Source organism: Epinephelus lanceolatus, chromosome 22, assembly GCF_041903045.1.
Source record: "Epinephelus lanceolatus isolate andai-2023 chromosome 22, ASM4190304v1, whole genome shotgun sequence".
NCBI lineage: Eukaryota > Metazoa > Chordata > Actinopteri > Perciformes > Serranidae > Epinephelus > Epinephelus lanceolatus.
In genome coordinates, this window is record NC_135755.1 from 3,509,651 (window position 1) to 3,530,953 (window position 21,303).

General features: G+C 40.6%; 1 protein-coding gene across 1 annotated transcript; it reads right to left on the bottom strand.

Moving 5' to 3' along the window:
• Nucleotides 1-1,449: 1,449 nt before the first annotated feature.
• On the bottom strand, nucleotides 1,450-20,603 carry slc25a11 (solute carrier family 25 member 11). The gene is made up of 9 exons (XM_078164302.1): nucleotides 20,363-20,603; nucleotides 17,014-17,166; nucleotides 15,942-16,059; nucleotides 15,243-15,331; nucleotides 14,973-15,063; nucleotides 14,785-14,875; nucleotides 14,602-14,701; nucleotides 2,660-2,711; nucleotides 1,450-2,000 (listed from the first exon to the last, which is right to left on the bottom strand). Exons 1-9 carry the CDS (start codon nucleotides 20,425-20,427, stop codon nucleotides 1,845-1,847), a joined length of 915 nt encoding a protein of 304 aa, XP_078020428.1. The 5' UTR covers nucleotides 20,428-20,603; the 3' UTR covers nucleotides 1,450-1,844.
• Between the last annotated feature and the right edge of the window lie 700 nt (nucleotides 20,604-21,303).

The window sequence follows — 21,303 nt, forward strand, 5'->3', positions numbered from 1 at the left end:
ACAACCTCCACTTCCTGTTCAGACAACTGCAGGCCTGAGACAGACACACACACACACACATGCACGCACGCACGCACACACACTGATGTCTTTCCATAACCAACAGAGATGGATAATTTTCACACTTTCACTCTAGTTTTCTCTTTAAGATGTGCACCACTGAAATTAATCCCCAGAGAAAAATCTTCTCTAAAGACAACAGGAAGTATTTCAGACTAAAAGTAGGAAGTGTAAATGTGTCATCTGCACAGTTTCAGTGGGCTGCTTTCTGCTCAAAACTTCCTAAAATACACAAATGAACATCAGATCTGTTCCTTAATTTGCACCTATATAGAAGAGTTTACTGTAGAAATTCAGATATGTCTTTCATGTCATTTAAAATTCATCTTTAATATATGTTTATGTATGTCTTTCTTTATCTGGTATCATCCCCTTAATAACACTTTAACTCCTATTAATTAGGAGATTAGGATTTAGTTTTACTGGACGACACTTTTGTTCACTGGGCTGTCCACATACTTTTGACCACATGCTGTAACACTGACGCCTCCTGTTGGATACGTGCAGCTACAACATGTGGATCAAACCAGTCAGATATGAACATAAGGTCATTAAACACTCAGCTGGTCTCCATGGAAACATTAACATTCATTCTGTTTCCTGTTTCTGTTTCATATCAAAGTTAACTCAGTATTTGATAAATATTAAGTATATTAAATGTTTAACATTTTCTGCTGTGACAAAACTTCTGAAGCACTTTTTTTGGTAGTTTAGTACTTCCTGCTCTGTGTAGAATATTCACCACTTCAATAACCTCAAACAGGTTTTCAGATAAAGTCAAGGTATTTTTAAAAAAAATCAGGATATTTTGAGAAAAAGTAATATTTCAAGAACAAAGTGTTATTTCAGAGAGAAAAGTTGGAGTATCATAGGAATATGTTGAGTTTTAGTATCGTCACTAAAAACGTTGTTTTGAGAAACAGCTGAAATATTTCAAGAATTAGTTTGATACAAGAAAAATGTATTTGAAGGAAAAATCAACACAATGATAATATTTTGAGTGAAAAAGAAAAAAAATTCTAGATTGCAGTTTTGAGTAAAATAAATGAGAATATTTTGAATGTTGAGTTATTGTAATTTTAAGTCACAATATTGTGAGAACAATGTGATAAAATTAGAAAAAATATATGTTACAAATATGTGAATTTAAAGAATAAGTTGTAATGCAAGAAAAAAAATATTAAAAAAAATATATTTTTTAAATATATTGAAAAATGTAATATGAGAAAGACTCATATTTGTAATAAATAATATTTAGAGAAATAATACAGGAACAAGGTTGAAACACTTAAAGAATAATGTGATAAGAAAATTAATATGTCAAAAAATACTTGTAATATTTTGAGAATTAAAATGTTTGAAATTCACAAAGAGACACAAACAACAAAGTGAGGCTCAGATAATGTTTAATTATCCATCTTTCACTGGTTGTAACCATGGTTACCCAGCAATCCCATGTTGCCGTGTGTCTGGCCGGGAGGGAGGGGAGGGGAGGGTCATGACATTACAAATAAGACTTATTATTAATTATCATTATTAACTACTGAAAACATCACTGAATTATGTTTGGACTATATTTTACATTCTTTTCTTTACAAAAAGAACTTACAACACAGAATGTGTGTGTGTGTGTGTGTGTGTGTGTGTGTGTGTGTTTGTAACTAGGTACAGTCCTGGTTTAACACTGACTCTCACTGAGCTTCATTCAAAATGCTGGCTGCGTGTGTGCTTATGGCAGTGTGTGTTGCAGTGTGTGTTCCTGTGTGTGTGTGTGTGTGTGTGTGTCAGCGGTCGAGGACGTGGGTCTTGTAGAGGCGGTTCATCTGCTCGAGGAAGATGAAGGTGAGAACTGTGTGAGGACCGAGCCGAGCGTAGTATGGCGTGAAACCTTTCCACAGAGAGAAGAAACCCTCGTTTTTCACCACTCGCAGCAACACCTCCTGATGGACCGAGACAGGAAATGACACGTCAGCACACCGAGCTACATGCTTTTATTCTACAGAGGAAGAAGAACACCGAGCTACATGCTTTTATTCTACAGAGGAAGAAGAACACCGAGCTACATGCTTTTATTCTACAGAGGAAGAAGAACCGAGAGCTACAGGGTTTCCGAGGATGTAGCTGAGATGAAATCATCTGGCATGTTGAGTTAAATATATTGTGAGCCAAAAGTCGTAGTTTATTGAAAACTATCACGTCATGTTTCTAGAAAAAGGCAGAATATTTAAAAAAAGAATTATGGTGGCCCTGATGTTTAAAATAAATAAATAAATAAAATTAAATAACAAATCTCTATATATTTTATAGAAAATGATAACACGTGTAAAATTTATGAACCTTTTGGGAAAACAATACTAATGTTGCATGTGAGCTAAAGTATTCTGTGTGTTCAGTCACGTTAGTTGCGTCATCAGTGATCGATAACAGACGATAACAAAAGGACAAAGATCAGTGGCTGCATGAACTCATCACTAGTTTAACCCTTTCATGTCCCTTCAGTGTTGATCCTCTCTCTACGATTCATTTAAAGGGACAGTACCAGGAACTCCCCACACAGGCCCTCAGCCAAAGACTTTAAATAAAGATTCATGTGACTCACCAATCCGTTTTTGTACTCGGGCTTCCCGTCGATCATCCTCATGTTCTGGATCCTGAGAAAAAAATGGAAGGTCAACACTTTGTTTACAAACTCAACAGCAGCCTGTTACAGTTTACAGTCTCACCTGGTCTTAACGATGGTGGTTAGAGTTTAGAGTCTCACCTGGTCTTAACGATGTTGGTTAGAGTTTACAGTCTCACCTGGTCTTAATTATGTTGGTTAGAGTTTACAGTCTCACCTGGTCTTAACGATGGTGGTTAGAGTTTAGAGTCTCACCTGGTCTTAACGATGTTGGTTAGAGTTTACAGTCTCACCTGGTCTTAATTATGTTGGTTAGAGTTTACAGTCTCACCTGGTCTTAACGATGGTGGTTAGAGTTTACAGTCTCACCTGGTCTTAACGATGTTGGTTAGAGTTTACAGTCTCACCTGGTCTTAATTATGTTGGTTAGAGTTTACAGTCTCACCTGGTCTTAACGATGGTGGTTAGAGTTTACAGTCTCACCTGGTCTTAACGATGTTGGTTAGAGTTTACAGTCTCACCTGGTCTTAACGATGTTGGTTAGAGTTTACAGTCTCACCTGGTCTTAACGATGGTGGTTAGAGTTTACAGTCTCACCTGGTCTTAACGATGTTGGTTAGAGTTTACAGTCTCACCTGGTCTTAACGATGGTGGTTAGAGTTTAGAGTCTCACCTGGTCTTAACGATGTTGGTTAGAGTTTACAGTCTCACCTGGTCTTAACGATGGTGGTTAGAGTTTACAGTCTCACCTGGTCTTAACGATGGTGGTTAGAGTTTACAGTCTCACCTGATCTTAACGATGGTGGTTAGAGTTTACAGTCTCACCTGATCTTAATGATGGTGGTTAGAGTTTACAGTCTCACCTGGTCTTAATTATGTTGGTTAGAGTTTACAGTCTCACCTGGTCTTAACGATGTTGGTTAGAGTTTACAGTCTCACCTGGTCTTAATTATGTTGGTTAGAGTTAACAGTCTCACCTGGTCTTAACGATGTTGGTTAGAGTTTACAGTCTCACCTGGTCTTAATTATGCTGGTTAGAGTTTACAGTCTCACCTGGTCTTAACGATGTTGGTTAGAGTTTAGAGTCTCACCTGGTCTTAACGATGTTGGTTAGAGTTTACAGTCTCACCTGGTCTTAATTATGTTGGTTAGAGTTTACAGTCTCACCTGGTCTTAATTATGCTGGTTAGAGTTTACAGTCTCACCTGGTCTTAACGATGCTGGTTAGAGTTTACAGTCTCACCTGGTCTTAACGATGCTGGTTAGAGTTTACAGTCTCACCTGGTCTTAACGATGCTGGTTAGAGTTTACAGTCTCACCTGGTCTTAACGATGTTGGTTAGAGTTTACAGTCTCACCTAGTCTTAATTATGCTGGTTAGAGTTTACAGTCTCACCTGGTCTTAACGATGTTGGTTAGAGTTTACAGTCTCACCTGGTCTTAATTATGCTGGTTAGAGTTTACAGTCTCACCTGGTCTTAATTATGCTGGTTAGAGTTTACAGTCTCACCTGGTCTTAATTATGTTGGTTAGAGTTTACAGTCTCACCTGGTCTTAACGATGTTGGTTAGAGTTTACAGTCTCACCTGGTCTTAACGATGTTGGTTAGAGTTTACAGTCTCACCTGGTCTTAATTATGTTGGTTAGAGTTTACAGTCTCACCTGGTCTTAACGATGTTGGTTAGAGTTTACAGTCTCACCTGGTCTTAACGATGGTGGTTAGAGTTTACAGTCTCACCTGGTCTTAACGATGTTGGTTAGAGTTTACAGTCTCACCTGGTCTTAACGATGGTGGTTAGAGTTTAGAGTCTCACCTGGTCTTAACGATGTTGGTTAGAGTTTACAGTCTCACCTGGTCTTAACGATGGTGGTTAGAGTTTACAGTCTCACCTGGTCTTAACGATGGTGGTTAGAGTTTACAGTCTCACCTGATCTTAATTATGTTGGTTAGAGTTTACAGTCTCACCTGGTCTTAACGATGTTGGTTAGAGTTTACAGTCTCACCTGGTCTTAATTATGCTGGTTAGAGTTTACAGTCTCACCTGGTCTTAACGATGTTGGTTAGAGTTTAGAGTCTCACCTGGTCTTAACGATGGTGGTTAGAGTTTAGAGTCTCACCTGGTCTTAACGATGTTGGTTAGAGTTTACAGTCTCACCTGGTCTTAACGATGTTGGTTAGAGTTTACAGTCTCACCTGGTCTTAACGATGGTGGTTAGAGTTTACAGTCTCACCTGGTCTTAACGATGTTGGTTAGAGTTTACAGTCTCACCTGGTCTTAACGATGGTGGTTAGAGTTTAGAGTCTCACCTGGTCTTAACGATGTTGGTTAGAGTTTACAGTCTCACCTGGTCTTAACGATGGTGGTTAGAGTTTACAGTCTCACCTGGTCTTAACGATGGTGGTTAGAGTTTACAGTCTCACCTGGTCTTAATTATGTTGGTTAGAGTTTACAGTCTCACCTGGTCTTAACGATGTTGGTTAGAGTTTACAGTCTCACCTGGTCTTAATTATGCTGGTTAGAGTTTACAGTCTCACCTGGTCTTAACGATGTTGGTTAGAGTTTAGAGTCTCACCTGGTCTTAACGATGTTGGTTAGAGTTTACAGTCTCACCTGGTCTTAATTATGTTGGTTAGAGTTTACAGTCTCACCTGGTCTTAATTATGCTGGTTAGAGTTTACAGTCTCACCTGGTCTTAACGATGCTGGTTAGAGTTTACAGTCTCACCTGGTCTTAACGATGCTGGTTAGAGTTTACAGTCTCACCTGGTCTTAACGATGCTGGTTAGAGTTTACAGTCTCACCTGGTCTTAATTATGCTGGTTAGAGTTTACAGTCTCACCTGGTCTTAACGATGTTGGTTAGAGTTTACAGTCTCACCTGGTCTTAATTATGCTGGTTAGAGTTTACAGTCTCACCTGGTCTTAATTATGCTGGTTAGAGTTTACAGTCTCACCTGGTCTTAATTATGTTGGTTAGAGTTTACAGTCTCACCTGGTCTTAACGATGTTGGTTAGAGTTTACAGTCTCACCTGGTCTTAACGATGTTGGTTAGAGTTTACAGTCTCACCTGGTCTTAATTATGTTGGTTAGAGTTTACAGTCTCACCTGGTCTTAACGATGTTGGTTAGAGTTTACAGTCTCACCTGGTCTTAACGATGGTGGTTAGAGTTTACAGTCTCACCTGGTCTTAACGATGTTGGTTAGAGTTTACAGTCTCACCTGGTCTTAACGATGGTGGTTAGAGTTTAGAGTCTCACCTGGTCTTAACGATGTTGGTTAGAGTTTACAGTCTCACCTGGTCTTAACGATGGTGGTTAGAGTTTACAGTCTCACCTGGTCTTAACGATGGTGGTTAGAGTTTACAGTCTCACCTGATCTTAACGATGGTGGTTAGAGTTTACAGTCTCACCTGATCTTAACGATGGTGGTTAGAGTTTACAGTCTCACCTGGTCTTAATTATGTTGGTTAGAGTTTACAGTCTCACCTGGTCTTAACGATGTTGGTTAGAGTTTACAGTCTCACCTGGTCTTAATTATGTTGGTTAGAGTTTACAGTCTCACCTGGTCTTAACGATGTTGGTTAGAGTTTACAGTCTCACCTGGTCTTAATTATGCTGGTTAGAGTTTACAGTCTCACCTGGTCTTAACGATGTTGGTTAGAGTTTAGAGTCTCACCTGGTCTTAACGATGTTGGTTAGAGTTTACAGTCTCACCTGGTCTTAATTATGTTGGTTAGAGTTTACAGTCTCACCTGGTCTTAATTATGCTGGTTAGAGTTTACAGTCTCACCTGGTCTTAACGATGCTGGTTAGAGTTTACAGTCTCACCTGGTCTTAACGATGCTGGTTAGAGTTTACAGTCTCACCTGGTCTTAACGATGTTGGTTAGAGTTTACAGTCTCACCTGGTCTTAATTATGCTGGTTAGAGTTTACAGTCTCACCTGGTCTTAACGATGTTGGTTAGAGTTTACAGTCTCACCTGGTCTTAATTATGCTGGTTAGAGTTTACAGTCTCACCTGGTCTTAATTATGCTGGTTAGAGTTTACAGTCTCACCTGGTCTTAATTATGCTGGTTAGAGTTTACAGTCTCACCTGGTCTTAACGATGTTGGTTAGAGTTTACAGTCTCACCTGGTCTTAATTATGCTGGTTAGAGTTTACAGTCTCACCTGGTCTTAATTATGCTGGTTAGAGTTTACAGTCTCACCTGGTCTTAACGATGGTGGTTAGAGTTTACAGTCTCACCTGGTCTTAACGATGTTGGTTAGAGTTTACAGTCTCACCTGGTCTTAACGATGGTGGTTAGAGTTTAGAGTCTCACCTGGTCTTAACGATGTTGGTTAGAGTTTACAGTCTCACCTGGTCTTAACGATGGTGGTTAGAGTTTACAGTCTCACCTGATCTTAACGATGGTGGTTAGAGTTTACAGTCTCACCTGATCTTAACGATGGTGGTTAGAGTTTACAGTCTCACCTGGTCTTAATTATGTTGGTTAGAGTTTACAGTCTCACCTGGTCTTAACGATGTTGGTTAGAGTTTACAGTCTCACCTGGTCTTAATTATGTTGGTTAGAGTTTACAGTCTCACCTGGTCTTAACGATGTTGGTTAGAGTTTACAGTCTCACCTGGTCTTAATTATGCTGGTTAGAGTTTACAGTCTCACCTGGTCTTAACGATGTTGGTTAGAGTTTAGAGTCTCACCTGGTCTTAACGATGGTGGTTAGAGTTTAGAGTCTCACCTGGTCTTAACGATGTTGGTTAGAGTTTACAGTCTCACCTGGTCTTAACGATGTTGGTTAGAGTTTACAGTCTCACCTGGTCTTAACGATGGTGGTTAGAGTTTACAGTCTCACCTGGTCTTAACGATGTTGGTTAGAGTTTACAGTCTCACCTGGTCTTAACGATGGTGGTTAGAGTTTAGAGTCTCACCTGGTCTTAACGATGTTGGTTAGAGTTTACAGTCTCACCTGGTCTTAACGATGGTGGTTAGAGTTTACAGTCTCACCTGGTCTTAACGATGGTGGTTAGAGTTTACAGTCTCACCTGGTCTTAATTATGTTGGTTAGAGTTTACAGTCTCACCTGGTCTTAACGATGTTGGTTAGAGTTTACAGTCTCACCTGGTCTTAATTATGCTGGTTAGAGTTTACAGTCTCACCTGGTCTTAACGATGTTGGTTAGAGTTTAGAGTCTCACCTGGTCTTAACGATGTTGGTTAGAGTTTACAGTCTCACCTGGTCTTAATTATGTTGGTTAGAGTTTACAGTCTCACCTGGTCTTAATTATGCTGGTTAGAGTTTACAGTCTCACCTGGTCTTAACGATGCTGGTTAGAGTTTACAGTCTCACCTGGTCTTAACGATGCTGGTTAGAGTTTACAGTCTCACCTGGTCTTAACGATGCTGGTTAGAGTTTACAGTCTCACCTGGTCTTAATTATGCTGGTTAGAGTTTACAGTCTCACCTGGTCTTAACGATGTTGGTTAGAGTTTACAGTCTCACCTGGTCTTAATTATGCTGGTTAGAGTTTACAGTCTCACCTGGTCTTAATTATGCTGGTTAGAGTTTACAGTCTCACCTGGTCTTAATTATGTTGGTTAGAGTTTACAGTCTCACCTGGTCTTAACGATGTTGGTTAGAGTTTACAGTCTCACCTGGTCTTAACGATGTTGGTTAGAGTTTACAGTCTCACCTGGTCTTAATTATGTTGGTTAGAGTTTACAGTCTCACCTGGTCTTAACGATGTTGGTTAGAGTTTACAGTCTCACCTGGTCTTAACGATGGTGGTTAGAGTTTACAGTCTCACCTGGTCTTAACGATGTTGGTTAGAGTTTACAGTCTCACCTGGTCTTAACGATGGTGGTTAGAGTTTAGAGTCTCACCTGGTCTTAACGATGTTGGTTAGAGTTTACAGTCTCACCTGGTCTTAACGATGGTGGTTAGAGTTTACAGTCTCACCTGGTCTTAACGATGGTGGTTAGAGTTTACAGTCTCACCTGATCTTAACGATGGTGGTTAGAGTTTACAGTCTCACCTGATCTTAACGATGGTGGTTAGAGTTTACAGTCTCACCTGGTCTTAATTATGTTGGTTAGAGTTTACAGTCTCACCTGGTCTTAACGATGTTGGTTAGAGTTTACAGTCTCACCTGGTCTTAATTATGTTGGTTAGAGTTTACAGTCTCACCTGGTCTTAACGATGTTGGTTAGAGTTTACAGTCTCACCTGGTCTTAATTATGCTGGTTAGAGTTTACAGTCTCACCTGGTCTTAACGATGTTGGTTAGAGTTTAGAGTCTCACCTGGTCTTAACGATGTTGGTTAGAGTTTACAGTCTCACCTGGTCTTAATTATGTTGGTTAGAGTTTACAGTCTCACCTGGTCTTAATTATGCTGGTTAGAGTTTACAGTCTCACCTGGTCTTAACGATGCTGGTTAGAGTTTACAGTCTCACCTGGTCTTAACGATGCTGGTTAGAGTTTACAGTCTCACCTGGTCTTAACGATGTTGGTTAGAGTTTACAGTCTCACCTGGTCTTAATTATGCTGGTTAGAGTTTACAGTCTCACCTGGTCTTAACGATGTTGGTTAGAGTTTACAGTCTCACCTGGTCTTAATTATGCTGGTTAGAGTTTACAGTCTCACCTGGTCTTAATTATGCTGGTTAGAGTTTACAGTCTCACCTGGTCTTAATTATGCTGGTTAGAGTTTACAGTCTCACCTGGTCTTAACGATGTTGGTTAGAGTTTACAGTCTCACCTGGTCTTAATTATGCTGGTTAGAGTTTACAGTCTCACCTGGTCTTAATTATGCTGGTTAGAGTTTACAGTCTCACCTGGTCTTAACGATGGTGGTTAGAGTTTACAGTCTCACCTGGTCTTAACGATGTTGGTTAGAGTTTACAGTCTCACCTGGTCTTAACGATGGTGGTTAGAGTTTAGAGTCTCACCTGGTCTTAACGATGTTGGTTAGAGTTTACAGTCTCACCTGGTCTTAACGATGGTGGTTAGAGTTTACAGTCTCACCTGATCTTAACGATGGTGGTTAGAGTTTACAGTCTCACCTGATCTTAACGATGGTGGTTAGAGTTTACAGTCTCACCTGGTCTTAATTATGTTGGTTAGAGTTTACAGTCTCACCTGGTCTTAACGATGTTGGTTAGAGTTTACAGTCTCACCTGGTCTTAATTATGTTGGTTAGAGTTTACAGTCTCACCTGGTCTTAACGATGTTGGTTAGAGTTTACAGTCTCACCTGGTCTTAATTATGCTGGTTAGAGTTTACAGTCTCACCTGGTCTTAACGATGTTGGTTAGAGTTTAGAGTCTCACCTGTTCTTAACGATGTTGGTTAGAGTTTACAGTCTCACCTGGTCTTAATTATGTTGGTTAGAGTTTACAGTCTCACCTGGTCTTAATTATGCTGGTTAGAGTTTACAGTCTCACCTGGTCTTAACGATGCTGGTTAGAGTTTACAGTCTCACCTGGTCTTAACGATGCTGGTTAGAGTTTACAGTCTCACCTGGTCTTAACGATGTTGGTTAGAGTTTACAGTCTCACCTGGTCTTAATTATGCTGGTTAGAGTTTACAGTCTCACCTGGTCTTAACGATGTTGGTTAGAGTTTACAGTCTCACCTGGTCTTAATTATGCTGGTTAGAGTTTACAGTCTCACCTGGTCTTAATTATGCTGGTTAGAGTTTACAGTCTCACCTGGTCTTAATTATGCTGGTTAGAGTTTACAGTCTCACCTGGTCTTAACGATGTTGGTTAGAGTTTACAGTCTCACCTGGTCTTAATTATGCTGGTTAGAGTTTACAGTCTCACCTGGTCTTAATTATGCTGGTTAGAGTTTACAGTCTCACCTGGTCTTAATTATGTTGGTTAGAGTTTACAGTCTCACCTGGTCTTAACGATGTTGGTTAGAGTTTACAGTCTCACCTGGTCTTAACGATGCTGGTTAGAGTTTACAGTCTCACCTGGTCTTAACGATGCTGGTTAGAGTTTACAGTCTCACCTGGTCTTAACGATGGTGGTTAGAGTTTACAGTCTCACCTGGTCTTAACGATGCTGGTTAGAGTTTACAGTCTCACCTGGTCTTAACAATGTTGGTTAGAGTTTACAGTCTCACCTGGTCTTAACGATGTTGGTTAGAGTTTACAGTCTCACCTGGTCTTAACGATGGTGGTTAGAGTTTAGAGTCTCACCTGGTCTTAACGATGTTGGTTAGAGTTTACAGTCTCACCTGGTCTTAACGATGTTGGTTAGAGTTTACAGTCTCACCTGGTCTTAATTATGCTGGTTAGAGTTTACAGTCTCACCTGGTCTTAATTATGTTGGTTAGAGTTTACAGTCTCACCTGGTCTTAACGATGTTGGTTAGAGTTTACAGTCTCACCTGGTCTTAACGATGTTGGTTAGAGTTTACAGTCTCACCTGGTCTTAATTATGTTGGTTAGAGTTTACAGTCTCACCTGGTCTTAACGATGTTGGTTAGAGTTTACAGTCTCACCTGGTCTTAACGATGGTGGTTAGAGTTTACAGTCTCACCTGGTCTTAACGATGTTGGTTAGAGTTTACAGTCTCACCTGGTCTTAACGATGGTGGTTAGAGTTTAGAGTCTCACCTGGTCTTAACGATGTTGGTTAGAGTTTACAGTCTCACCTGGTCTTAACGATGGTGGTTAGAGTTTACAGTCTCACCTGGTCTTAACGATGGTGGTTAGAGTTTACAGTCTCACCTGATCTTAACGATGGTGGTTAGAGTTTACAGTCTCACCTGATCTTAACGATGGTGGTTAGAGTTTACAGTCTCACCTGGTCTTAATTATGTTGGTTAGAGTTTACAGTCTCACCTGGTCTTAACGATGTTGGTTAGAGTTTACAGTCTCACCTGGTCTTAATTATGCTGGTTAGAGTTTACAGTCTCACCTGGTCTTAACGATGTTGGTTAGAGTTTAGAGTCTCACCTGGTCTTAACGATGTTGGTTAGAGTTTACAGTCTCACCTGGTCTTAATTATGTTGGTTAGAGTTTACAGTCTCACCTGGTCTTAATTATGCTGGTTAGAGTTTACAGTCTCACCTGGTCTTAACGATGCTGGTTAGAGTTTACAGTCTCACCTGGTCTTAACGATGCTGGTTAGAGTTTACAGTCTCACCTGGTCTTAACGATGCTGGTTAGAGTTTACAGTCTCACCTGGTCTTAATTATGTTGGTTAGAGTTTACAGTCTCACCTGGTCTTAACGATGGTGGTTAGAGTTTACAGTCTCACCTGGTCTTAACGATGCTGGTTAGAGTTTACAGTCTCACCTGGTCTTAATTATGTTGGTTAGAGTTTACAGTCTCACCTGGTCTTAACGATGTTGGTTAGAGTTTACAGTCTCACCTGGTCTTAACGATGGTGGTTAGAGTTTACAGTCTCACCTGGTCTTAACAATGCTGGTTAGAGTTTACAGTCTCACCTGGTCTTAACGATGGTGGTTAGAGTTTACAGTCTCACCTGGTCTTAATGATGGTGGTTAGAGTTTACAGTCTCACCTGGTCTTAACAATGTTGGTTAGAGTTTACAGTCTCACCTGGTCTTAACGATGTTGGTTAGAGTTTACAGTCTCACCTGGTCTTAACGATGGTGGTTAGAGTTTAGAGTCTCACCTGGTCTTAACGATGTTGGTTAGAGTTTAGAGTCTCACCTGGTCTTAATTATGTTGGTTAGAGTTTACAGTCTCACCTGGTCTTAATTATGTTCGTTAGAGTTTACAGTCTCACCTGGTCTTAACGATGGTGGTTAGAGTTTAGAGTCTCACCTGGTCTTAATTATGCTGGTTAGAGTTTACAGTCTCACCTGGTCTTAACGATGTTGGTTAGAGTTTACAGTCTCACCTGGTCTTAATTATGCTGGTTAGAGTTTACAGTCTCACCTGGTCTTAATTATGTTGGTTAGAGTTTACAGTCTCACCTGGTCTTAACGATGGTGGTTAGAGTTTACAGTCTCACCTGGTCTTAACGATGGTGGTTAGAGTTTACAGTCTCACCTGGTCTTAACGATGCTGGTTAGAGTTTACAGTCTCACCTGGTCTTAATTATGTTGGTTAGAGTTTACAGTCTCACCTGGTCTTAACGATGTTGGTTAGAGTTTACAGTCTCACCTGGTCTTAACGATGGTGGTTAGAGTTTACAGTCTCACCTGGTCTTAACAATGCTGGTTAGAGTTTACAGTCTCACCTGGTCTTAACGATGGTGGTTAGAGTTTACAGTCTCACCTGGTCTTCATGATGCTGGTTAGAGTTTACAGTCTCACCTGGTCTTAACAATGTTGGTTAGAGTTTACAGTCTCACCTGGTCTTAACGATGTTGGTTAGAGTTTACAGTCTCACCTGGTCTTAACGATGGTGGTTAGAGTTTAGAGTCTCACCTGGTCTTAACGATGTTGGTTAGAGTTTAGAGTCTCACCTGGTCTTAATTATGTTGGTTAGAGTTTACAGTCTCACCTGGTCTTAATTATGTTGGTTAGAGTTTACAGTCTCACCTGGTCTTAACGATGGTGGTTAGAGTTTAGAGTCTCACCTGGTCTTAATTATGCTGGTTAGAGTTTACAGTCTCACCTGGTCTTAACGATGTTGGTTAGAGTTTACAGTCTCACCTGGTCTTAATTATGCTGGTTAGAGTTTACAGTCTCACCTGGTCTTAATTATGTTGGTTAGAGTTTACAGTCTCACCTGGTCTTAACGATGTTGGTTAGAGTTTACAGTCTCACCTGGTCTTAACGATGTTGGTTAGAGTTTACAGTCTCACCTGGTCTTAATTATGTTGGTTAGAGTTTACAGTCTCACCTGGTCTTAACGATGTTGGTTAGAGTTTACAGTCTCACCTGGTCTTAACGATGGTGGTTAGAGTTTAGAGTCTCACCTGGTCTTAACGATGTTGGTTAGAGTTTACAGTCTCACCTGGTCTTAACGATGGTGGTTAGAGTTTACAGTCTCACCTGGTCTTAACGATGGTGGTTAGAGTTTACAGTCTCACCTGGTCTTAACGATGGTGGTTAGAGTTTACAGTCTCACCTGATCTTAACGATGGTGGTTAGAGTTTACAGTCTCACCTGGTCTTAATTATGTTGGTTAGAGTTTACAGTCTCACCTGGTCTTAACGATGTTGGTTAGAGTTTACAGTCTCACCTGGTCTTAATTATGTTGGTTAGAGTTTACAGTCTCACCTGGTCTTAACGATGGTGGTTAGAGTTTAGAGTCTCACCTGGTCTTAATTATGCTGGTTAGAGTTTACAGTCTCACCTGGTCTTAACGATGTTGGTTAGAGTTTACAGTCTCACCTGGTCTTAACGATGGTGGTTAGAGTTTACAGTCTCACCTGGTCTTAATTATGTTGGTTAGAGTTTACAGTCTCACCTGGTCTTAACGATGCTGGTTAGAGTTTACAGTCTCACCTGGTCTTAATTATGTTGGTTAGAGTTTACAGTCTCACCTGGTCTTAACGATGTTGGTTAGAGTTTACAGTCTCACCTGGTCTTAACGATGCTGGTTAGAGTTTACAGTCTCACCTGGTCTTAACAATGCTGGTTAGAGTTTACAGTCTCACCTGGTCTTAACGATGGTGGTTAGAGTTTACAGTCTCACCTGGTCTTAATGATGCTGGTTAGAGTTTACAGTCTCACCTGGTCTTAACAATGTTGGTTAGAGTTTACAGTCTCACCTGGTCTTAACGATGTTGGTTAGAGTTTACAGTCTCACCTGGTCTTAACGATGGTGGTTAGAGTTTAGAGTCTCACCTGGTCTTAACGATGTTGGTTAGAGTTTAGAGTCTCACCTGGTCTTAATTATGTTGGTTAGAGTTTACAGTCTCACCTGGTCTTAATTATGTTGGTTAGAGTTTACAGTCTCACCTGGTCTTAACGATGGTGGTTAGAGTTTAGAGTCTCACCTGGTCTTAACGATGTCAACGGGCATCGATGCTGCCGTGGTAACCAGACCACTAATCATACTAGCACAGAAGTGACACAAAATATCGTCCCCAAAATAACCTGAAAACACACACAAAGTACACATTACAGTACATGTTTATTGTGTGTAACTGAGTGTGGTATTTAATGTGCATAGTGTGTACCTGTGTCCAGCAGCGCCTGTTTGGCCTGAGAGTAAGAGGCCAGCTGAGCTGCGTTCACCACCACTGCTCGAGCCATGGTGGGAACACACCCCTACAACAAACAAACAAACACACAACAAAACGTAATGTTAGAAGACTGAGAAAATGTTAAAAGGTTAAAGGGAGGAAGGGACATAAATGAACCTCACCCTCCATAACGTGGTGACGCCTTCTTCTCTGGTGATTCGAGCCAGAGCGTTAAAAACATTTGTGTAACCTCTCCTCTGGTCTGCAGGGAGACTGGAGAGACAGACAGACAGAGAGACAGACAAAAGCATCACCACAGAGTCATCACCATGTGAACTGGTTTCATGTTGTCATGTGATCAACCACCAATCAAACCCAACACATAAACACATGACTGAGTCAAACATATTTGTGACTACAGATGATCAACCGTGTCTGTCCATCTGTCTCACCGTCCGTCAGCTGTCATCCTGATCAGAGCGACCTCTGCTGGCGTCCCCACAAATGCTCCTGTAGCTCCAGCTGTCATACCGATCAGAGCCTGCAGGGGGAGCACACTGTTACCAACCTGACCTCAGAGAACTAGCGTCTAGCGTTGATGCACGTCGCTTGTGTCTCAGCTAAGAAAGTCGCACATGAACACGCCACAAAGACTACAGCTGACAGCCAATGAGCATTTGTTCTGTGCCTGCTTGAGAGGAAATAACTCTCCACATCAGGGCCTTAAGTGTGTGACAGCATTCGGCTGACTCTCTGTTGCTATTAGCAACAACTACAGTAATAACTGACATCATTACAGCCTCCACTCTGTCACTCTGTTGATGTGTGACAGAGTGGAGGCTGTAATAACTGACAGCCTCCACTCTGTCACACATCAACAGCCACCTCTGATCGACTCGCCACACGTTTTCATCTTTTATTAGAAATATTTCATGTTTGTCTGTAATCTGAAATGTTACTTTCCAAGCTAGCCCTTACATTAACTGTCGTAAGCTAATGTGTTGCCATGGCAACATTCTACACTGAAATCACCGACAGACACTTTGACTGTTTTCAGCTCTTATATATGAACTGACACAGCTTTCAGTGACAGAACCTGAAGTGTCAGATGAAGTTGAAGCCCTGAAAACAGGAAGTTAACATTTTCGTACCTTGAGGAAGAAGTTTGGCGGTCGCCCGTCAGCTCCGGTCATCTTCTCGAACAGGATGGTGTAGATTCCCAGACGAGTTGTCGTATACGTCGCCTGACGCAACAAACCTGCAGACAGACTGACACGCAGAAAATAAACATCTGTTTTTTAATATTTTTTCTTTATAAAAAAATGCATTTGTTGTTTTTTCAGTAAAATTTTATGGGTTTTTTTTTTAATTTCTGATAAATAACTATTTGTTTTATTTATTTTCAATAAAAAATAATCTGTATTCTTAATTAGAATTTCTTGTTTTATTTTTGATGACTATACATTTGTTGATTTTTTTCTGATAATAAATGTGTTGTTTTTATATTTGATAAATACACGTGATGTTTTTATTTTCTTAAATATAAACATTCGTTCTTTTTATTTTTAATGAAAAAACATTAGTTTTTCATGAATTACACATTAGTTGTTTTTGTTTTTGATGACTTAAGATTTATTGCCTTTATTTTTAATAATTAAAACATTGATTGCTTTTATTCTTAGTAAATACTTAATTACTTGGTTCTTAATAAATAATGTTTTTGCTTTTAATAATTTAAATGTTTTTTTTAATTAAACATTTGTCTTTTTTATTCTTAGAAAATACAACTTTTTTGCTTTAAATAATTAAACATTCAGTTTTTTATTTGTAATGATTAAAACATTTGTTGCTTTTATTCTTAGTAAATACAATTTTGTTTTGCTTTTAATAATTAAACTTTTAGTTTTTTATTTTAATAAATCATAATAATAATAATTCATTTTTTAAACAACATCAGTATTTTCTTAAATAAACATTGTTTTTTTTATTTTTAATTATTAAACATTTGTTGTTTTATTTTTACATGAATAAACACCTAAATGACTTCATTATGAACAGTGTGGAGACGCTGGTCGGTGATGGTGGTTTTGTGAGACAGGTTGTTTACAGATAACAAAAGCAGGTGAAGCGTCAAATGTCGCATCAAATGAATTTATCAGGTACAGTGTTAAATGAAGCGTCAGGTGACGCGGTGGATGAAGAGGCAGGTAAAGCGTCAGGTACCCAGTGTAGATGCCTCCGACTCCCTCGTTCTTCAGGATGGAGAACAGAGCGTGGAAGCTGGTTTTATACTCTCGAGCCTTTGTGCCCTGACCGCTCAGCTGCATCCTGTTCTTCACCAGGTCCAACGGCTGCACGAAGACTGTGGCGCCCATCCTGGAGACACACACAGAGTAAGAGACACACACACACACAGACAAAGACAGGTCGAGGTTGAGGTATAGGTGGTGCGTTCACTGACACAGTAATAACAGTGTGTTATCAGAGCTGTGAACAGTTTGTACTGCAGCAAATCCACTCTTTATCAGTGAGGAACCAAAGCTGTGTAAACTGAGGTTCATTCACCTGCTGACCAGCTGAACACTGATCAATCCCATCGTTACCTCACAACAGACGCTCATCTTAATGAAGTCACTGATACAAAAGCTCCGTCCACACTCAACTGTTTGACCTTCATTGTTATAATTATTGATGTATGTGAGTGTCCACAGAGGGACAGACGTCTCGCTCAGACTGTGGCCTCTGACCAATGTCCACAATCACTGCACATGGTGAGGACAGTCTGATGTCCACAGCACTCATGATACTGTGGAGAAGAATACAGTTAATGCCGTCAGGATCACAGAGCAGGGACACACTGAAGTCAGTCTGACACCAGCAGCTGTCCCTCGTGCATGCTCCTTCATGTGTCGTGCACGCGCCTGAGATGTTTTAAAGTGTGTTGGAAGGTCGTGACATTTAAAGGATACGCAGCTGCAGCTGTGGGGGGGACACAAGACGGCTCAGTGTGTGTGTTTATAGTGTCCACTCAGTGTGTGCAGTCTGCGCACTGTAAAAAATGACCCACAGCTGAAGGACAAAACAAATTGACTTCAATTAAAAGCCTGGTCTCAATTAAACACCCGGTGCCTTCTACTAGCCTGGTGTGGCTACACATGCTGTCAACTAAAGGCCTGTCTCTATTAGAGGCCTGGTCGGGTTGCCAAGTTGCTAATGTTATCTTCATACAGTGAATGACATCAGCAGAGAGGGAGCAGGACAGAGGACAGAGGACAGAGGACAGGAGGAATGACGTACAGCGGCTGATAAAAACTAACCTTCAGTCAGTACTGTGATGTCAGGAATATTATTTATATAGTGACTTTGCTGCTGCTCTAGAAACAACATCTAGTTAGATTTAACATGTCCAATAATCATGTTCTGAATTTATTCTTTTTAAATTTATATGTTTTCTAAAAAGAAATTAGAAGGAGAACCGCAATGCGCATCGGTAAGAGAAGTTAAATCGATAACATCTTCACGATACCCATTCCTGCTAACGATCCGGTCCCGGTGTTTCCTCCTCAGGCTCCACTTCACTCAGCTGCCCGATAAACCCGCTGCTTCTTCCCACTTTAACCTGAATAACAAACCAGGGCTCGGCGTTCCGGTTGGATCCAAACGGAGAGCCGGGGCTAGCTCAGAGACTAGCGGAGGCTAACTGGCTGTGCTTCCCTCCGGTCATGCTGCGGCTAACGCTCCGCTAGCCGCTCCCAGCTAGCTCCGGTTTGTTATTCAGGTTAAAGTGGGAAGAAGCAGCGGGTCTGTGGGGCAGCTGAGTGAAGTGGAGCCTGAGGAGGAAGCACCGGTTAGCCCCGGTTTCACTACAGGCAGATTCACTCGCTACAGGGGCGAGGAAATAAAACCTGAACAGCCAATCAGAGTGATCTCTCTCACCGACAAGCTCCGCCGCCGATTCAACATGCTCAATCGGCCGAAAAGCCGCTGCCTCTGCCGAAGTGCCGACGGTGCGGGACACACCACAAAAACTAGGGCGACAGACGCTCACCGACGGCCCGACTTTGGTCGACAGCCGACCGTCGGCTTGGTGTGTCAGGGCCTTAAGTCAACAGGTCTGAACGGATCAGAGAAAGACATGAGCTGCAAACAACCATTATTTCTGTTATGGATTATTTTCTGGATGAGTTTATGAAACATCAGACACAGGGAGATAAAGTCCCTGGAACACACTTTTAAAGCTCAAGGTGACGTCATCACAAAAAGATAAAGCTTCTGCAAACTTTACACCCACAGACCATCGATGATTATTCAATCAGGCGACTGTTGCAGCTCAGTGACGTCTCTCCTTATCTGTGATCAGCCTGTCAATCTGTGTGTGTGTGTGTGTGTGTGTGTGTGTGTGCACAGTCAAACCAGTTTGACCACATGCATACCTGTTCTCTGTCCTGTGTGTGTGTGTAAGTGTGTGAGAGGGGCTCCACTGTATTAACTCAAGCCTTTAAAACCCTTATGACATCATGAGAGAGCGGGGGCTCCATCAGCCTGTAAACCCGACCACAGGAGCTGCTGTGGGGCTAAACTCAGCCTGAATAACCCCCTTTGTTTACTCCATTTACTCTACCCCTTTTTACACAGAGATGGCGCTGTAGAGCTGCTGTCAGTAATAGTAATAATACTAATAATGATAAAATAAGAAAAGGACGGACTGTGAATAGTGACGTGTTTATTATGAATACAGTCCACCTGATGCTGGTGTTGTTTCATCTCACTATCACTATCCTCGTTCAGATTTTTAAGAAACCACAGACTATATTCAGCCGCAAAATAAGTCTGAAAAGCTGCAAATCAGAACGGAAGTACAGAGAGTTGTTGACTAGAGATGATACACCAGATGGTGTGAACCAGCAGGTTTTAGCAAGGAATATTTTTTCACTAGTAGAATTACAATTAGTTGCCTGTTTCAAGCTTTCAAGTGAATTATCGACTATTAAAATCGTTTCAAACAAATTTATTTAAAAAAATAAAATAAAGCAAAAAAAACAAAAAACAAAAACAGAAATATATTTAAAACGTACAGACACTGTCATTTTATGATAAAAATGAAAAACAAAACAAAACATACAATACATTCATATATCAATGCTCCACACCAGGTGCATGAACTTGTGCAACCTTTCTGTAGTAACATGAATAAATAAATATTTAGGGCAACAGATGTTAAAACTCCGTGAACCAATCCACACATAAATAATAAATATATAAAACTTATAAACTGACTTGGTAGAAAAACATAAATGATCTTGTCAGAAGTAAAACCTTATGTACTATGAGAGCTGTTAGCTCAGCTGTGAGCATCCGCTAACAGAAGCTAATGCTAAAGCTAATCACGTATAAATGTAACTACAACAACCAGAATAACAGTCAGCTCTCCGGTGACCTCCCGTGCGTGGAGACAACATTAGTCATTCAGTTATTCTGTTTCTATTATCTCCTGTTAGCTTCTCTGTTAGCCGCTCCCCTGACTGCTAACTGACATTAGCACGTTAGCATGTGAGCTAGCGGCAGCACCTACCCGGCCAAGCCTCCGAACAAGAACTTGATGGCCTTCGGGGAGGTCTTGGGCTTCTTGTCCGCCATGTTTCCGCCGGTCGGTCAGAGCCCGCAGTCCCCCGGTCAGATTCTAGCTGCCTGCCTGCCTCTGTGTGCCTCTGAGCCGGAGGGTCTCCCAGCTCTCTCACCGGTACAGCAGATGCAGCAGCCGGGGCAAGGTGACTCTCTGGAACGGGCAACGTCCGTCAGACCGGAGACACGAACAACCAGTGGACCAATCAGGAGGCGAGGACGAAAATCAACGAGCAGTGACGATTGTTTTGCTGCCTTCAATATCACATCGGCGGCTCGTTAATACGAGCATCATTTTAAATGTCACTTGTATAAAAATTTAAAGAGATTTAATTTAAGATTTTGTGGGAATACAAAATAATTACTAATAGTAGTATAATAGTGACTCTTAAACATTTATCATCACTCTCTACCACTATAATGATCTGATCCTACTTGTAGCAAGCGGAGAGTTTGCGCAAAATCATTTCTTAATTGTAGGGGGATTTGTGATTTATTTCCGACAGTTCCTGAATGCATCAGCAGCTGCCCCACAGCCCAGATTAATCTATAAATATAATCAAATAAATTACTAATAAAATGTATGAGAAATAGATTAAAAAAATCAGTAAATACAAATATAATGATAAAATTTGTAATTTTATAATTAAAATGCATATAATGATGACAATTAAAATAATAATAAAATAATAATTGAAATACAAATAAACTTGTAAAACCCTTTTCTAGGAACATATAAATAAAAACAAATAATGGAATTATGAATATATCCACACAATGAACCAATGCAAAGATAAACAATATATAAATAAATCTAAATTTTAGAAAATGAATTGTTAGAAAAAATAAAGGAGTAGCTAAAAGTATATGAAGTAAAACAACTGAACACGT